This window comes from Rhopalosiphum maidis, chromosome 3, assembly GCF_003676215.2.
Source record: "Rhopalosiphum maidis isolate BTI-1 chromosome 3, ASM367621v3, whole genome shotgun sequence".
Lineage (NCBI taxonomy): Eukaryota > Metazoa > Arthropoda > Insecta > Hemiptera > Aphididae > Rhopalosiphum > Rhopalosiphum maidis.
The window spans coordinates 67,645,885-67,666,712 of NC_040879.1; the positions used below are offsets into that span (position 1 = coordinate 67,645,885).

The following is a 20,828-nucleotide window of genomic DNA, read 5'->3' on the forward strand; positions in this document are numbered from 1 at the left end:
AGTTTAAAATGTTATAATGTTGTTATTTAAATATTTTGTTTGTTATGATGACAAACACACACACACGCACAAATACATCGTTATAGATTCAATAGTCATTATTTTGTTATGGTCTCAAGTATTCCTTTAAGATTTTTAAACAAGTATAAAAATTTAATAAAATATATTTCCTTTTAAAATATAATATTTGCTTATAAGTTATAGTAATATATTAATTATTTTGTTAACTTAATGTCACAATAATCAATGGTTTTTTCAATTGTTGACAGGTTGACTGAATATCATAATATTTTTATGAACACATCGAACACAAATTTTATCTTAAATTTGAATGAAAAACAACAATGCATGCATGAAAAAGTGAGGATTTTTATGGGACAAAAAAAAAATCATCAAAAAAGAACATTTTTACTTCTAGAAATATTTACCTGTTTTTTTTAATAACCAGATATTTATCAACTGATTAAAAATTGTACCATAAAATAAATATGACTATAAAAAAATATCAAAAAAAATCACGAAAACAGACTAAACAGAAGAAAAAATATTGTGACATCTGCTGTAGAAATTATTCATGTTATTCGTCATATAAAGCACATATGAAAAATTTTCATGGTCAAATAAATTTAAACACAAATGCGTCAAGTGAAGATGGATCAATTTTTAAGTCCAAACTTTATTTCTCTGAGCAGAAGCAAAAAAGGGATGGAATTAGAAAGACTGGTAAAAAAAAATATAATGTAGCCTATATAACTATTAACGATGAAAGTAAATTGAGACGTCGAAAAATTACACGTATAATTGATGAAAATCATATAAAAGCATTATATGAATTTTGTGTAGTCAAACAGCCATTTGATTGTATATTTTGTAAAGCGATTTGTGTTAACTTTGATCATTATCAAATTCAACAGTGGTGCTCAATAGGCGACATTTAAAAATGTCATATTTGTAAAATATAAAATGCATCTATACGATTTTTATTCTTGTACTGTATATAGTTTACTTGCATATGCATTCATCATATGCTGTCTCATTTAAATTTTAATATTTTAAAAACCGCTCAAATTTCAACTTATTGCCTTCTAATGTCAATTTTTATTAGATTTTACTGTTTCAACTATGGTGAATTTTAAAAGACACTGACTTATTTTATTCATAATAAATCATTAATATGCATATCAGTATATATTTTATTTTAAAATCATGTGACCTCGATTGGCTTGATTTGATTCATTAAAATTATATTGATCAATTATCTATTACATAATTTAATTAATTTATAGTATATATAAGACACTAGATTTATTGATTAATTAATTAAAATTACACCTTTAAAGCAATAAGGACATGTAATTTTTATCTTTTACCCTATGTTGTTTTTCTCATTCTATAAATTAAATATAATTTAGTTTACTAATAATTTTTAATATATTAATAATAATTTTAAAATAGTTTATTATAATATGTGAGAGCTCGATGATATATAGTATATATAAAACCATGTTTGTAAATTATTATCCAATCTTTGTTATATTACAAATTTTGTATTTATAATATTTGTTTGGTTTTTTTTCATGGTAATCTTCTATAATTATACAAAACATTAAATAAAGCTCGATACTATGTACATTTTAATTTATACATTAATAACTGACAACAGTTGGAGAATATAAAATATTAATTACATAATGAACAGATAAATTGGTAAATTATTATGTTATTATGTTTGATGCTGTGTGGTGAATATGAATTCCTTACGATCAATAATTAACGTATACTTAATACTTATATCCACAAATATATAAAATGATATAAAGAGGTATTAAAAATACTTTCCAGATATTTTAATAGATTTACTTAAATGGTAAACAAACTAATATTCCTGTCTATCATATTTATTTCCAAGCAACTATGACATAATTGTTTAAAATATAATGTATTAATTAATAAATTGTTTGTAAGATTCTGGTTTATACTATATTCAAAATAAGAATGCATTTGTGCTGAAAACAGTTTTTTTTTCAAATATTACATACTTAACTAACATAAACATATGTGCATTTCAAATTAAATTAAACTCATTTTCCAAGTTTAAAATTGATTTCATACTAATATTACAGCCATGCAAAAAAAATAATTAAAAATGGTTATTACTATGTTAATACAAAGCCGTTTTTAACGGGGGGCAGTAAATTTTATGATATTTAATGGGGCGGCAAATTTTAGAATTGTAATTTACTTAAGGGCGGCATATATTAATTTGTCACGAGTCGGCAACATAGCTTAACATGGCACTGTGTTGTTTGTATACTTCGATGGTATCACCTTCCATATTCTTAGACGCTGGAGTATCAGTTACATTTATTGGTTGTCCATCAAAACGGAATCTTACTGTGCTATTTAGTAAGACCCTTAAATGTTCAATTTTGAATGTATTAAAAATATTTAAATTATTAATGTAAATAAACCAGCACATAAATTTAGTTAATACTAGCCATATATATATATACAATTAAAAATACCTATAATAACATTTAAAATCACAATTATAAAATGTTTTTACTATGAAAATTCATCATTAATTTACATCAAACACAAATATTTTTTTTGTATAATACATTATTTAAAAGAACGCCACACCCGCATAAATTGTCACAAAATTAGTGAATAAACATTAAACATTTATATTAAACTTAACTGATATTTTGACTTTAAATTAAGTTATAAGTATGTAAAATATTACAATGAATTTAAAATAATAAAAAGAGCTATTTCAACAAAACAATGTATGTTATTACCTTCATATCAATCATATTTAATATTAAAACCAACAAAATTAAATACTAACTACTAAATGTAAATTTTCCACAAAATTTTTAGTTGTTACACAATGTTACACATTTGTCAACTATTAATTGTACTTATACGCAAAAATGCAGATGTGGAGTCCTTACTTGTCTTCTCTTATAAGCAAACAACTAATAAGTTATGTAGACAATTTAATTTATACCAACAAATGATTAATCTTAACAGAGCCATTTACTTTAATTATTTTGGGTTATTTGAATGGTTTTTCATTAAACAGAAAATAAATTTATAGTCAAATATACGATACATATTTTTATATATCTGTGCTGCATTAGTTGCATTAAACATTTTTATTTCAATCTTCCATTGCAAAGGTTTATCATAAGTTATAACTTACTATATTATATATTAAATATAAGCAGTTTAGCTGCCTAGAGAAATATTAGTGATTGAAAGTTCTTAAACAGTTAAACCCAGTATAAATGGATATAATGTAAGTGATAAGTAGATAAAAACTGTATTAAAATAATAAAATTCCATAAATTGTTGACATTTTTATTGCATCCTTAATTCGTGACATCTTACGATTCTTACGCTTTAAAGACCTCAGCTTCGCCGTGGAGTATCACTTTACGATTGCGAGAAAAGGGTCGCCGACTCGTGTAGAAGAGATTATAAGACCGGAGGTCAGAAAATATGATTTCCAAAGGAACTGCTTCAGATAGGTACCTATAGGCTATAATACATTATTACATGGCTATGACATGATTGCTGCCCGAAGGCGCAACGGCAAATCATACTTTTCACTCTGACGTGGACGTTGTGATAGGATGTCGTACACAAAAAAAAAAAGCTCATTGCCGTAGCCGAATTGCTTATTCGCTAAATGCACGAAAAATTCGGCAGCAATCGACTGTGATAGTGTAAAGAGTGTGACTGATAGTGTGATGGGCCTGATGGGGAATAGTGATTTGAGTGTGCCAGTCGATGTTCTGATAATCTGTTAACTATGAAACGGTACTACTGGTACTACCGCGGTGTCGATCGTCTTGCCCGGGCCATACAGATGGGGAGAAGTGGTGATCGGGTGTTATCGTCGATCGGCGAACCTCTGGAACCGTGTGGCGGGAAAATGCTATTATCGTTGCACTTAGGTCACCGAACATACAACATAAAAATTAAAAATATTATTTTTAACATAAAAGTGATTTCATATAATATATAATATTATACGATATATGTTTCACCTACTCTGTCCACCAGACATTGTCGAACTAGGTGTATTTATTAAAATTATTCTATAATATTTCAACACAAAAAATAAATAATTTATATTGTTCTGGCGATACCTGTAATATGAACCATATACAATATGCTAATGATACTCAAACAGATTTTATTATTTTAGTAAGTTATTCCGTATATTGCGTATAAAATTTCATATTTAATTTTACTTTTGTAAATAATACATGTTATATACATATATATATATATACGTGTACGCTTAAAAGTAATTAAAACTGCAGTATATTAGCCCGTTTACATATAAACTAGTAAATAAATAAATGGTTTACGATTTATATAATGTGCAGATTTTTGAAGAGATAATTACTCTTACACATTGCTATTTGTATATATAATAGGTAAGTATATTATAGGCAGTACATTGGTTACCACCATGAATACATGGGCTGTCAATCACCGTGGCGCCGATCACCTAATTTATCTATGACATATGTCATAGTAGATTTTATAGCTGGGGGGGTCCATCAAGGGTTACTAAAAATACATTTAAATATTTGTTCGGTTAAAAAATGAAAAAAAAATGGTTTTACACTAAATATGTGAGTAGTTTATTTTGCATTTAATTGTAACATTGAAAAAAAAAATGGGGGCCCAAGCAATGCAGTTTGACAATTTTTAATCTTTACCATAATGAACCTAAATAACAATTTGCAATGATACATATTTAGTATTTACAATATGAAACGTGAATGGATAATTAAAAATTACTTACAGTGAAAAAGTAGAAATTATGTTTTTAACCTTTTGAAGATGAAATAAGCACTATTAAATTATAAATCATATAATTTACATTTTAGTAAAAATTATGTTATTTATACTATATTTTTTAATATAATGTAGAATGTAGATGTCAAAACACTTATTTAATAATTTTACTTAATAACTGCTAATATTAAAATAGTTTTATGAAAAAATAAACTAACATACAATTATTATTTTACAAGTATAATTTATTTAAAAAATGTACGTATTATAATAGGTTATGTCGAGAGTATTAATTATTTACTTAGAAATTATAATACAAATTTGTTATTTATTGCCGATTATTCTTTGGTGTAAAACTATTAAACAGAGCTTCTTTAATTGTTTGAGACATTAATCCACTTAATATTTCGATTGTTGCTTTATTACTATCCATGGTAGCTTTTACCAATTTATTTTCTGTTTTAGTACGATTAACAGGCTCGAGACATGTACGATTCAGAGAAGTGTCAGCTTGTTCTAGTTTATCGGAAAGATCATTTATTTGACTAGTTAAGTAATCAGCATTGGTTAATAAATTGGAAGAACTTAAAGTGTTCACCCAATATTTATTCCACAATGAATCCAATAAACGTCGATCCAGAGAAGATTTGAAATAATTTACTTCTAATGAATAGTATTGTTTATAGTGTACTCCAAAGTCTTCAATTTTATCTAATGGAATAGATTGATACTCAGATGGTTCTTCATTTGCTGGCTTATAACCCTACAAATTTTAATTTTGTTTTGAATAACATTATAATAATAATTGATTTAAAAAGATCAAATATTAGAAAAAAATTGAATAAACTTGCCTTAGGATAGGTACGGAATGCTCCCAAACAAACTTTACCAGCAGAAATTGTTCTAACTGGATCAATTACAATTGCTACAAAAGGTTCTTGGAAATTTTGATTTAACATTTGAGTTGAAACATCAATACCAGATAACCAGCAGCCATAGCCAGGGTGGCTATGATACCATCCAATTGCATTTTCTTGACGTCCAACCTAAAATTAACAATATATGATTATAATATAAAATAAATTTTATTAGTTATGAGTGATTATTTATTAGGTGTATAATTAAAAAATACATCAAAAAATAATTATTTAGAATTATATGACCAAAAATAATTGTACTTTAAAATAAATTGTCATATATATATATATATATATATATATATATATGCTATGAACAAATCTAAAACAAAGTCTTAATATAACATAAGGAAACAATCGAAAATTAAATTCAAATAGCTTATTTTATTCTATGAACAAAATACATAACTCTATGAATACATAAACAAATTACATACAACACCAAGTAGTTTTATAGACATCTTTAACTGATAATATAAACAGTATATACTTAAATATTATACTCAAAGTTAACTTACTACTTTAGCAGATTCAATATATGCTGCCATGTATTCATAGGCTTCATCTTGAGCACTGACTCTGGTTTCTGTTCCTTCAACAGGTAAAGCAAAAGAATCCATGACGATCATTGTATTACCTTCTATTTTGCCAAGTAATAGACCCATTATTTCCAAAACACCGCCAGATCGAGCATGCATGACCATTTTTAATAGTGCTAATGCAGATATTTTAATATCTTTAAAATAATGTGGACTAAAAAAATTAACAGTACATATATTAATACAAAGTATTATATTAATAATATTGAATAAATTTGGTAAAAAGGTTGGCTTATGGGAATTGACCCTTTCGACTTCTATGAAGACTACAGAAACTTGGGCAGATGAGAAGTTGCTCATGATAAATAGGCAAATTTCAAATCTAATTTTAACCAAGTTAAGCCCATTAACTCATAATTATTTTAATATATAAATAAATAACATTATACACATATGTGTCAAAAATATCTTTGATTCAAAATGAAATTAATTCATATGATGAAAAGCATTTTAAAATCAATAATTATAGTTTATCAAAAATATAATAAACATACTCTTTCTCCCAAGGTTTGGCAGTCAAAATATCTTGTTGTTGTTGTTTGTCATATCTGAATATGTCATCGACTGTATTAACAGTTTGTACGTTGTTTTCCAATTCCCATGTCTTTTTAGCAATGATTTCTTGAGAATCCCTCGATGTAGACGCCATACTAAAGAATCGCCTAAACATAAGCATTAACTAATTCATAAATGCTGTCTATATTGGAAGTTAATATCATAACAAACGTTCTTAATTTCTTTTAGGATATCTGAATAGATAGAATAGACAATTAATAAAACAGTTAATAAATTAACTACTTAACTAGTAGTAAATTAATTCTATTAGTATATTGTTTTATAAATTATCAACCGAAAAATAAGTTTTAACCAGAAAATTCAACATTGGCTACAACACTCACAACTCGCAGAACAAGAGAAATGGACGATGTAATACACTATATGATGAAAAACTCTATCGACTACTATTATCGCGTGCACGTACACAAAGAGGTATTTATGATTATCGTACGAATCACGAATGACCGATTGACGACGTCCGCCGTTCTTAGGGCGTTTATTAGGTTAGGTATATTTTACAACGTCTGTGGCAGTGGCAGTGGCCAGTGTGCCCAGTGGCGGAGTGGCGACGGGATCGACGAACATTATTATATTGTCAGCAGTGTTGTTGTGGTGACGACTTTTGCGCGCGACGCGACGACGAACTGACCGAACGGCAACCGTGAACGGTCGGCGGGACGGGTGGTGTATGTGCGCGCGCGCTCAGGGCGTGGCGCGGTTACCCGTGTTGAACAATGTTAACCGGGTCCAGCAACCGCTACACCGAAAGACCGATCGACCTAACCATAACGACGTGATGAGTTTGCACCGTCAGCTAATCGCACTTACGCGGTCATACCGGCGGCAAGGACCGTGTGACCACGGCCTACAGGTTGACCGGCGGAAAGGGATTATTGTGCGGGTGGTTCGCCGCCGACAGGCCCCTACCGGGCAGGTGGTATTCAATATTATATGGGTTACAGGTGTGCAAATATACGAGCATGGTTTACCGACATATTTCCAATCGAGACGACCGGAGACATCTTATCTGAAAATCCACGAGGAAAAAATAATAGATAAGCCACCCGCGACGAAGATAAGAACGCCGAGGGAATATTGCTGTACATCGTATATTTACTATATTTAGGTAAGACGAGTTAAGACGTCCCGTGTGTGCGACCTAGTGTGTTCACTGTACCGTCGTCGCGCATGTGCAATATTATTAATCGACATTTTTAGACGTTTCGCGATTATTTATAATTATATTTACCGTAGTCCTACTTTGTTTTTGATTTTATCGGAACGGGCAAAGTTGAAGCCGTTGGCTTGTGTGAATATTTTTACGCTCAGTCTTCGCCAGAAAAAGAGCCAGTTTGATTGATTACAATGTCGAGTTCTGAAAACACAGACTCTATCGACAAATCATCAGGTACATACACATTTATAATTTCGTATTTTAATAATAGGTTGGTTCCATCGCGTACCTATTACCTTCTTTTAAATGTTATAGGTCAAGATGATGTTACGTTCGTCGAGAATGTCATGCCTAAAAAAGTTAATAAAACTAAAGTTAAAAAAACTAGACCGTATTTGCGTGACAAATCAGCTCCAAAACCTCCGGCTTCTGGTAATTAATTAACCCAATTTTTTTTTATTACTAGAAATACATTCCTTATTTGTCTATATTTGTAGGATACATACGATTTATATCTAATAGGCGTGTACAATTTCGTTCTGAAAATCCCAATTTATCATTTGCTGAAATAACCAAAATATTAGCTACTGAGTGGAACCAGATGCCGGCAGATAAAAAACAAGTACCTTATTAATTCTTAATATATTATTAAGTAACACACCAATTATCATTAGATAATAATAATTTAAACTATTCTTATATAGAAATATTTTATATTTTTAGCCATATCTTTTAGCTGCTGAACAAGACCGAGTGAAATATGATGAAGAATTAGCCGCTTATAAAAAAACTGATTCATACAACAATTTTATTAAAAGCAAATTAAACAAAAAGAAAATTAATACTCCTATCCAAAAAGTTAGTTGAATATTCAATTATATTATTTTCACAAAAAGTTAATGTATTAAAATTAATATAATATTTATGACATATTAGTCCACATATTATATAAAATAATAACTTTACAATATTTTAAAAAGGTTTTTTTTTAATTTTAAATAATATTATATGATATAATATATAATAATAATTTATGAAAACCTTAATTCATTCATATGTTACATCAATTCTTTATTTGAATAATAAATGGTAATTAAACTATACATTTATGATTTCATAATATCAAATTAAAAAATGTTTTATTTTATTTATGTTATGAAAAACACATGAAAAAAATATATTACAGATTAAGATTGTATAAAATGTCCAATTCATAGTATAGTAAAAATTACCTACTGACAACAAATTAAAAAAACTTTTTTTTTTATACTAAAACTTTTGAATAAAAATGGTTAGATGAATAATATTTATATTACAGAATGAATTTTTGTAAAATTACAAACTCATTGTTAATAATTATGAATTGTATATTTACTTATTCTATTTAGGATAAAGAATTGAAAAAAGAAAATACATCTAGTAAAAACAATAATGCAGCACATGACATATCTATATTTACTGAAGAATTCTTAGAGTTCAATAAAGGTGGTATTTATTTTATTTTATTTTATTAATATATATTTATTTATTTATTTTGTATAGCTAGAGAAACTGAATTAAGGAACCTCCGTAAAAATGTAACAACTCAAGAACAAGAAGTATGTGTCTTAGATAAACATAATGAAAATGTACAAAAATTAACTGCCAAATTAAAAGCTAACACTGAAAAACTCGAAGCTGGTTGTACAAAATATGAGGAATATTTAAAAAAATTACGATCTAAACTTCTAAATGCTTTTGCTAACTTTGAATTGACAGGTAATTATTTCAAAAAAAAATTTTATTTTATTTTTTACTACAACTATTTTAATAGTTATCTACAGTGGTATAGTCGTAAATATTTTTTAGGGTATACACCTAAATTGAAAAATATTTAATATTTATACTAATTAACTTAAATTTATCTATTATTATAAATGTATTTAAATACATAATAATATATAATTCCATAATAGCAAATGTATTTATTTGTATTTTTCATTTATAAAATTTTCAAATTGGTATGTTTTTCTAATGGCTCCACTTTCCTCAAACAGTTATCATCGGCTAATCTGTGCTGCAACAGCTAGCTTCCAACATATTTGGTTGGGTTCCATATACCAAGAGGTGGCCCATTTATATTGATAAACATAAAATTTGTCATATTTTTTATTGTCAATTTAAATCTTAGATCTAAACATATTATGTTCATTAAACATTAAACTAAATCCTCGTTCACATTCTGCTCTAGAAACTAGCAATGTTTTATAAGTTTATTTAATTCCTGTATTTCTTCATTCATTGTATTATTATGAATAAAGATTCTCATTCCTTGTACTAGTACAGATGTATTTAATAAAAATCTATGGCCCAATTGTTGTATTTCATTTTCCCCATGTCTTATATATACCATATTGTCATTGTCATAACTCATAATATTAATTTAATTTTAAATATTTGTTTTATTGAATTAAATGTAATAAATGACAAGCATTTATTATCACTTATCAGTATCTAGTTCCTACTGCCTAGTACTTACTACCTACCTAATTTATTATGTTTATGTAGTATTCAATGTTGATAGTTTATTAATTACTTCTGATGATAAATAAATAAACTATGAGTAATTTGAGAAGTTATGACGATTGGAAAATTTTAAATTTTCCTATTTCTCATCATTTTATAATTAATCATAATTAATTATTCTGATACACCTGACACCAATTCTTTTGGAGTTATGAGAATAAAAAAAAAAAAAATCAGAAATGTTTAAATTATATGTGCGAGTATATTATTAATAATTTGTGGTAATATGGTTATCATTCAAAAGGCTACGACCGTATACCCTTCACTACACCACTGGTTATCTAATTAATAATAATACAATAACCTGGTACTTTTTTTTATTTGAATTCTGCAAAATAGCAAGCATTTTTTAAAAGATTGTGCAAAAACATTACCCGAAATGTTGAATAGATATAAAACTTATAAATACTTAATAAATCATTCATTGTAATGATCAATCATGATACAAAATCTTGGGTGTTTAAGTGCTAGCATTTATTGTGATTTAACATATTACTAACTACATATTATGGAACCCATTATCTTTTTGAAAATAAATAAAATATAAATATATTTTGAATTGATAAAAATGTACATCTAGTGACTGGCACTCGTCAATTTTCTATTCAGCGAGTAGAATCATTAGATTTATTATGTAAAAATAGATTACAGGGTTAAAACGAATTGTTGTCTCACTTTTACTTACAAACATGTTTATTGTTGTATCTGTTATACAGCTATGAATTACATAATAAAAAACTTTGAATAGCTATAACATTTATACTACTTGTACTATTTATAAATATAGAAAATGATAAAAAATAGCCAAATAATAGATTATTTTATCTATAATTATATTAATTATTTCAATGATTTAAATTTATAATTATTATATTTTAAATATATTTGTATTTTTTTAGATAACACTGAGTCACCTACCTATGACACTATTGACACATACATGGTTAATTTATCCAAAAATTTAACAAATGATACTAACGCTGATTCTTCCCGGATTACAAATGTAAAGAAAGCCATTTCTAAATTAAATTTTTCACAGTGTTAAAATAAATTATATTATTATTTATTAAACTATAAGTTATTATTTATCAAATTATGTTTTTAATATTATTTAATGTTATATGCCTATATCTTAGATCTGAAGTGGCAAACCTTTTCTAAGTCATTGAGGTTTAAAAAAAATTGTTTTAAATGTGTATTATGTTAGTTTTAATAAAACACAATCATTGATTCATTTATAAATATGTTATTCTTCTTTGTTTTGATATAACAGCATGAATTGAGAAAAATATGAAAAAAAACTTTCATAAATGAATGTTGACATGTAAAATTGAATGTATATGGAATTAAACACTAATCAAAATACAGAATATATTTGTAAGTGAGTTCCAAATTTTCAATATTTTATAATTGATAACTATTATTTAGAAATAATAAAGAATTGTTTTCATTATTTTCTTTTTTTGGTATGCAAGTACTTGTAACTATTTATAATTTATAAATGTAATTATTAGGGCTTGGAAGTTTTGAAAATTTAAAATAAGATTCCTCATAAGTGTTCATCTTGGAATCATAAAATCTATATATAATGGCAATTATTATTTTTAGACATTTTAATTTCTGTTTTGAATGAAATTACTTATTTAAACTATAAATAACAATATGTTATTTGTTATAATTCAAAAACATTCATGGAAACTTAAACTTTTATGTATTTTATATTATTATTATGAATTTTACTATGTGCAATAACATTTTTGATTTATTTTAAACTATTATCTATTTATGGATAAGTTATAAAAGTTGATCTAATATGGTATAAATATATTTATATTAACAATATAATAAATGCAATATTTTTGAAAAAAATATATCAACCTAGGTAGTAGGTACTATAGTTCTAAAAGTAAAATAAATTATTTAATAGCTAGGTATATAAAATAAAAATGTATCACTTGGTGATAAAACCCCTCAGAATTGTTTTTCATGCACAATGATATATCATTAAATTAAAATTTAACATACTTAAAATAATCCATTCGACACCTAATATATAACAAAACGGATGGATATTTAATGAATTTATTGTCATTTGTCATAAGTAGATGGTTTTCAATAACAGTATAGATGTATTATAAGGCATCTAAAAGACTTATATTAAATTAAGTGTACCTATATGGATAATATTTTTCCAAAAAAGTTATAAAGATAAACACTATACAAATATATATTATGTAATATTTATATATTTTTTAAGCTGTTGTCGGCCGTCAGGGTCTTACTTCCCTCAACTTTTCCCATTATAACGGAGAATTAATCTAAGTATATTATATTTATATTATTTAATATTAATTTTTAAATGAAAATAGTGACCACCACACTAGGACATTTTTTTTCTAATATTAACTCTATTTAATTTGCACTTAATAAAATAAAAATATTTTGATAGTTGTTTATAGATTATTTTAATACTTGACGAAACTGTCGAAGAATCCGAAAATGGTTTTTTCCTAATAATAATCTACAACATTGCTTTTTTTGAGATTTTTTACTGACATGCAATAAATAGGTTAACAAATTTTAATGATTTAATGGGTACATGTAAATGACATCAGTATATAGTGTGGGCGTGTGGTACTCGTACTCACACATCGGAAAAGTATTTTCCTGTAGAATATTACTAAAATATTATCATGATAATATGATAATATTACATATTCACATAGTTAGTATACTTATATAATTATTATTTGTACCTATTAAGAACCTACTTATAAGAAATTATATTGATTATTAGCTCAATCAAAGATATGTAATAATAATGTACATATTAAAAATAATATTTGATCTAAAAAAAAAAGCCATCAGTCGCAAAGCAAATTAGATTTTTTTTTGAAAAAATCTTCAATCTGCATATCGTTAGATATTATACTCTACTTTTATATTATTACAAAACATATAGCCAACCGTATAACGATTTTTAAATAGTTATATTACATAGGTATTGTCTTATGCTTTATAAATAAAAGTCTTTAAATTAATTATCAATGTTTACTGTAAATAAATGTGAAAAAATACTTTCCACGTTTACACTAATATCTAATTGTGTATCAACGTATTTCCTTAGTATCCTTAATCACCAATTAGCAGCTGCATGCAGTTGTATCGCTTTCGTGCTAAAATGTTATAAATTGAATACCCAAAGATAATAATATGATATTGGTAAATGAAATGCAGAGAGTAAAGTATTATTTATTATTATTAGTTTGGTAAGGGTACGATTAAAGGTTAAATAGTCTATTTCCAATGATTGAATTAATAGTCATTATAGAAGGGCTTTATAGCAGTATACAATTATTTAATATGCTAATAAAACCCTTAAAATATATGCTATAATATGGTATAAAAACTTATATAAAAATAAACAAAAAAAAATATAATATTTGGCGATTAAGCAAATTAGATTTTCTTGGAAAAAAATAGTACCTAAGTGGTGTATCTCACAATTATTGACTAAAAGCACGGATTTAAGTATTAAATGGAGTAATAATCTAATAAGATTACCTTATTATTTGTTATTTAAAATTACTGATACCATGATCTATTCTTTTTTTTAGATTATACAGGAAATTAAACAATGACTTACAAAATGATTATGGTGAGTATATATAGAGCAATTTTTCCCAACTGGTGTTCTACGAAACCTAAGTGTTCCGTCAGCCGGTGCCAAAGGTTCCGTGAGAAATTTGGGAAAATATAAATAAATAAATAAATATTATTTTTGATTTGAATTATGATTTGAACATAAAAAAGCTCCAAAAACTATATGGGGGTTTCACAAAACGTTCAAGCTCCTGCAAAGGTTCCGCGAGCCGCGAATAAAAGAAGTTGAGAAACACTGATATAAAGGTTTATAGTTAGGTTCGATTTTTATACAAGAAGTTCTAGCACTGGTTCATTCATATCATTATATTCACGTATAAAGATAAACGCTAAAAAAAATATGCTTAACTTTAAAAAAACTATATAATATTTTATTGATGAATAATTAAAGTGGTTTTCAAGAATGTTTGCTGTGTCTAATGATAATTTTTCAGATCTAAAATCAAATCAATAGTGGTTAAATTATTTCTCTAAATATTTATCAACAGCAGATGTTGAATTAATGATTTCATTAAACGAATAGAAAAAATACAAATAAAACTATTTTATAAGAAGATGTAAAGTGTAGGTAAGTATAGGTACATTTTAATCGTCTCGTTTGATAATGGTCATTTAATCACCTACATACCTACGTATAACTCAAATTAGTATATATTAAACCAACAATTGGTGCTCTTTAAAACGTCTGTATACTAAAGACCGATAATTAAGGTTTTTAAATAGTTAAGAAGAGGATATCTAGTAAATGGTTAAATTCCTTAGATTCATATTTGTTTTCATATTTCATTAGTCTTCAATTGTAGGTTGAGATCGCATCATGTGCAAGTCGCGTCCTTTCTGTTATTTTTCTTAGCTAGATTAATAATAATTAATATTATAAATAATTTTTTTATTTGTTTTTTTTTTTAAATTAAATTTTCTTAGTATCCACAACCAACAATCGCCTTTCAACATTTAACAGCTAATAATTTCCATGCGTGTACGTATTTATTAATTTATTTTTATAAATGTTTATTATAAACATAATATTATTTTTTTTGTTAGTATAATATCATGTAAATGGTATATTTGCAACTTTTAATTTTATCGAAATACTTTAGTTTAATCAATTGCTTAACTATATTATCTTTATAAGATTAGTACATTTTTTTCATTTTTTTTTTATTCCTGAGAATTTAAAATTATTTTTCACATGTACGATTAAGGTGCATTTTTTCTAACATTACCTAACCCTCGCAAAAACCGATGAAAGAGACTGATGAACTTAAATTTAATTTTCAGAATATAAATCGGATAATATATTCGAAATTTTAGACTTTGAATATAAGTTATCAAGTGTGGGTACAAAACTTTTTACTTCATTTATGTATAAAAATTAATTTTATTTTAAGATAATGGTGTGCTAATCAATAGCCAGCTAGATACAAGATAGATACTTTCAGTAACGTCGATCACTGTGTATAAGTATTGTGAATAAAATATCTAATTTAGATGGGTGGAACCGGGCATACGATGATAGTCTGTAGTATATAGGTATAAAAGTTTTAGATATTTGAATATAAGTAGGTACATGAAATTTGTACCATATTTTAGTGTAAAAAATTCACTGTTGTGTTTAACTCATACTTAATTTTCATATAATACTATTGAAACGGACATCGACGCAATTTTGTGTATTTGACATAAATATTAAGATGGCGGTAATTTACCAACTCGATGAAAATAGTATATATACCTACTTAAATACATAAGTACCTATTTTTCAGGAAAATGATGCATATAGTATATAGATTTCTATTGATTTTCACCTAACAGTAAATACTAATTTAAATAGATACCTAACCTACCTACCTATAAATTTATTTCAGAACTCATATAAGATAATACTTATATTTGTTTCAATAAAAAACAATTATTATAAGAAATAAAAGGAAGTTATAAGTATAAATAAATATTCATTTGTATTTAAAATGTTTAAAATGTATATTTTTCATGCATGCTTATTGTAAATTTAAATTACAGATTGTTCTAAAATAAAGTTTAAAAAATGTATATTTTTAAATGACAATCGTGGAATATTTTAAAAATTAGAACCTAGGTTAGCTAACTAATAAATTATTATTATGTCATTATTATGCAATTGGGTGAGTAGTTTATGACTTTATGAGTTATAAATATTTAAAGTTTAGATACACGGAGTAGAGTGGTACGGGGTTACCTCGCAAAATGTTTGTCCACTACTCCGCTTGTCTAAACTTTAAATACTTATAAATCATAAACTACTCGCCCTAAATTCGATTTTTATGTAGATATCAAAATACTCAGAAAATTATTCTGCTTTGGAATATGAAATTAAAACTATGTTGTTATCCATAAAAGTAAAAACTTAATAAATATAAGGATAAAAAATATTTAAAAATATAATTTTTTTAATAAAAACGTTGTTTTTTAACAACTTAAAACTATGTAAAAAAATATTTTCAAAAAAATGAATACTTTTTAAAATAATAAGTGGTTCATGATAAAAGAATCACCCTGTATACTATAATAATAATTAACTGCTATTACATTTTTTTATTTTCTTATATAATGCAATGGGGGTTCATATTTTTAAATTTTACAGAAATGTTACACAGAACGTCAATTATACTAGTCTGAGTACTGTTGCAGCCATATACATTCTTTGTTACTAAAAATTCGTCCAAATCATTACAATGAAATCTATATGTTGTATCGATTTTATCGACAACCAAAATCATACCGATAGAATTTCCAAATTTGTATTAATTTATCAAGACCTCAACACACGGCGTTGTATACTAAGACCTCTAACGAGTATAATCGAAAAAGAGGTGGCACATGTATTGATCGAAATATTTACAACTACAGGAGTTCCTTGCATATTAAAATGCAATAGAGGTAAAACATTCGCCTGTCAAGTTGAATATCATTTATACCATCTGGGAATACACATTACTGTGGCTCATGAAAGTATACAAATTAACAGTAAAAAGAATCCTACAGACGATATTACAAAAATCATTAGCGAGATGATTGATGCTTGGTTAATGATTAACGACACAAATAAATGGATCGAGGGGTTAGATATAATACAATTTCAAATAAATCACAATATTTATTATGAAGCTATACATTTACCGATTAATTTTAACAACACCTACTCCTTATATTCTAAACAATGTGTAACTGGATTAAAACGCAGAACAGAGTCGGTCTTTACAGTAAATATTCAAGTAAAAAGAAGAAAAGTTTTCAATGACTGCAAGGTCGAAATTGATTTACCTATATTTTCAAGTAATAAAATAAAACCTTACCTATATAATATACTGAAATAATAAAATTAACAGTATTTAATAATAATTTAATTATTTATTTATGAAACTTGTTTATAGATCCTATAGAAGATAATGATAAATATGAAATTATTAAAGAAATATTGAATAAGTTAAAACATCAAAATCCAATTTATTATCCTATGGGAATTAATAACGATGAGTTTCTGCAGTTACACCAAAAACCAGCAAAAGGAGATCCAAACATAGAAGTTCTGCAGAAACATAATGAATGTAGTATAATATCCAATGCCACCAATGAAGTATGTACCTACTTAATACCTATTACCTAGTTAAGATCTCGAAAATAAATACTAATAGAGTAACCTCGCAGTAATCTGAAGGGAATTAAAAAAGGAGTTGTTCAGACAACCTATAACTTTATAATAAAATTGTCTTGCAATAAATCTATAAATCTATAAATACCTCATTGCGTGTCTATAATTTCTTAGCATTTTATGAGTACTAAATAAAATATACATGTATATAACTATAAAATATTCTGTGTCGTGTTGACAGTAGGCACAATATTATAAATATGAAATATGATAATGTCAAGCCTACAATTGAATTTATTTTTTTTAATAAATTTATTTTAGGAAGAAATGCCTGAGAAGGTAAAAAAAGTTGATCAAGAATGTTCAGATTCAGAAGTAAAGCACCTTGATAATAATTCCACTGATTCTCATACAACTGATGAAGTATGTACTTAGTTAAAATTTCTCAAAGTAAATAATTTTAATATTTAAAATACTAACTATTTAAAACTTTTTTACTTTATCATTATAATAATTAATTAATAAATATAATATAATATAAATACAAATATATGTATTATAATGTAATATTATATATTTATTATTATTATGGATATAATTATTAATTATTAATTAGAAATACAAGAAAATATTGTATAGAATACTTTCTCTCGTGTTTATTACAAATTCAAACTGATGAGCCTTTCTGTTATGATTGATTTTAAACAACCGTGGAAAAGTCTTTAGTATAGACTTAGTAATGCTTGAGAAATGTCATATTGGCTTGTATGAGGTAACCTGTTGTTTTCCCTTATTTTGGTTTTATAATGATTACTTCTGTCTTTTTCCATTACTCTGGGACACAATCTTTTCATTGTATATACGAGTTTGAAAAATAATGGGCTTCTTTAGTAGTTCTTTAAGTACACTTTGTCTAATTTTGTGAAAATTATTTAGGAGTGTGTGAAGTAGAAGTATCGTAATTTTTTCTTTTGTTCCATTAAACCGTGAAAAATTGTATGTGACTAAGTGATGTACTGTATAAGACTGTATAAGTTGGCTGTAAAATATTATAACTTTTTAATCATTTTTATGGCTTATTAAGATTATAACTTATAAACCATTCATATCATTTTATTTTAGCCAATGCTCTGATATAACTTATTTGTTGATGTGAGAGGTTTGAATATTTCATAAAATTGTATGCAATATGTATTGATAATTATTTTTTATGAATAAAGATTAATTTTTTATTTAATATAGTTTTGTATTTGACATACCTACTAAGAAATGTGTACAGTGAGTATTATGTTTTAATAATTGATATTAATATTATTGTATGCATAATTTTTTGATTAGGTTTATAATTCAATAAATACTGGTTGTTACTATGATTGATTGTTGTGATTTTAAATAAGTTATTCTTTTTAATGATCGTCTTAGACTATTCTATTTATTTATTTATAAAATAAACGCCATTCAGCTTTTACAATGGTAATAACATAGTAGAAATTATATGATATAATATAATATATTAATAATATATACATATAATTTATATCAATAATAGATTATAAATATAATAATGTAGCGTATGTTTCTGTATATTTTAAATATCATCAATTAGTATATTAAATTTACTTAATTATATTATTTTAGGAAAAGTTGCCTGAGTTAGTACAGAAAGCGGTTGAAGTATGTTCACAAATAGAAAGCCTGCAGAGTAATGTGAATTAGTGAATCTAATACAACTGATATAGTATGTACCTCGTTTAAATCCCTCGAATTAATTAATATTTATAATTATCTTAGAAATTAAGTTACATATAACAGTAGATCACAAACAAAACAATATGTCAGTAAAATTATACCTACCTAGCCATTATTGATTAAATCTTTTATTTTCTATAGAAAGTAGGAATAATATTATATGTAACGAATGTGGACATTTTAAATTAATTGATTACGCTATATTTTATCTCCACAGTTATTATTTTTCCTATAGTTATGTACATATTAATAATTAAATAGGTGACTAAGGTATAATAATGATGTTAAATTATTATTATTATTATAACATTAGACATTTATATAATTCATTCAGATTAAAGACCTAAGTTAGGTACTTTTTTTACCTACGTTGATATAGTCTACATATGTATTATGTAAATATGTGATTTATTATAGTTTTTAAATCATAATGATATAATAACATTATAACAATATAGTTAGGTACCTAATCTGAGTTAATTCCAGATTTCTTGTATTACTATAACAGTAATGGAAAGTATTATATTGGTATTATTATTTTAAAACGTTATTATTATTTTTATAATAGTGACCCACGATATTGTACTGTTTGTTGGGTACGCGACCTGCATTAAAATTAAAAAAATTGACCAGCTTTTTTTTATATATTATTTAAATATAGTTGCCTAATTAGTTTACAAACACCGCGAAGCATGATTCATTGTCGGTTGGGAAACACGTATTTATATACAATTATTATTATTTTCTTTTCCATTTTAAATTAATTAATTTAGATTTACGTAATATTTATAAATAGCCTATTCGATGTGACGTTTATCGGTTGGTTATTATATTTTCACTCTACACATCGTTAGATATATAATACTCTAGTTTTACAATATTATAAAATATAATACAGCCAACCGTAAAACGATTTTTAAATAGTAATATTGTCGTCTTATGCTTTATAAATAAATGTCTTTAAATTAATATCAGTGTTTATAAATGTGAAAAAATACTTTACACTATTACCAAATATTGTGTATCAACGTATTTCCGTAATATCCTTAAGTGGACGTCTCACCCGCATGTGTTGTCTCCGTCTTCACACGTACGACATAGTAAATTTTCGTTCACCAGTTTTATAAATGTGCTTTTAGTTTTAATATTAA

General features: G+C 25.8%; 2 protein-coding genes across 2 annotated transcripts; one reads left to right on the forward strand and one right to left on the reverse strand.

The window, feature by feature from the left end:
* Window positions 1-5,093: 5,093 nt before the first annotated feature.
* On the reverse strand, window positions 5,094-7,337 carry LOC113557439 (COP9 signalosome complex subunit 5-like). Its single transcript, XM_026962963.1, has 5 exons — window positions 7,064-7,337; window positions 6,832-6,999; window positions 6,257-6,491; window positions 5,673-5,867; window positions 5,094-5,584 (listed from the first exon to the last, which is right to left on the reverse strand). The coding sequence occupies exons 2-5, from the start codon at window positions 6,984-6,986 to the stop codon at window positions 5,150-5,152; spliced, it is 1,020 nt and encodes a 339-aa protein (XP_026818764.1). The 5' UTR covers window positions 6,987-6,999; window positions 7,064-7,337; the 3' UTR covers window positions 5,094-5,149.
* An 843-nt stretch (window positions 7,338-8,180) lies between these two features.
* Window positions 8,181-19,644, forward strand: LOC113558083 (high mobility group protein 20A-like). The gene is made up of 12 exons (XM_026963599.1): window positions 8,181-8,303; window positions 8,385-8,501; window positions 8,567-8,691; window positions 8,793-8,927; window positions 9,458-9,554; window positions 9,612-9,827; window positions 11,534-11,672; window positions 17,215-17,397; window positions 17,521-17,612; window positions 17,711-17,913; window positions 18,250-18,351; window positions 19,567-19,644. The coding sequence occupies exons 1-12, from the start codon at window positions 8,261-8,263 to the stop codon at window positions 19,642-19,644; spliced, it is 1,530 nt and encodes a 509-aa protein (XP_026819400.1). The 5' UTR covers window positions 8,181-8,260.
* The last annotated feature ends 1,184 nt before the right edge of the window (window positions 19,645-20,828 follow it).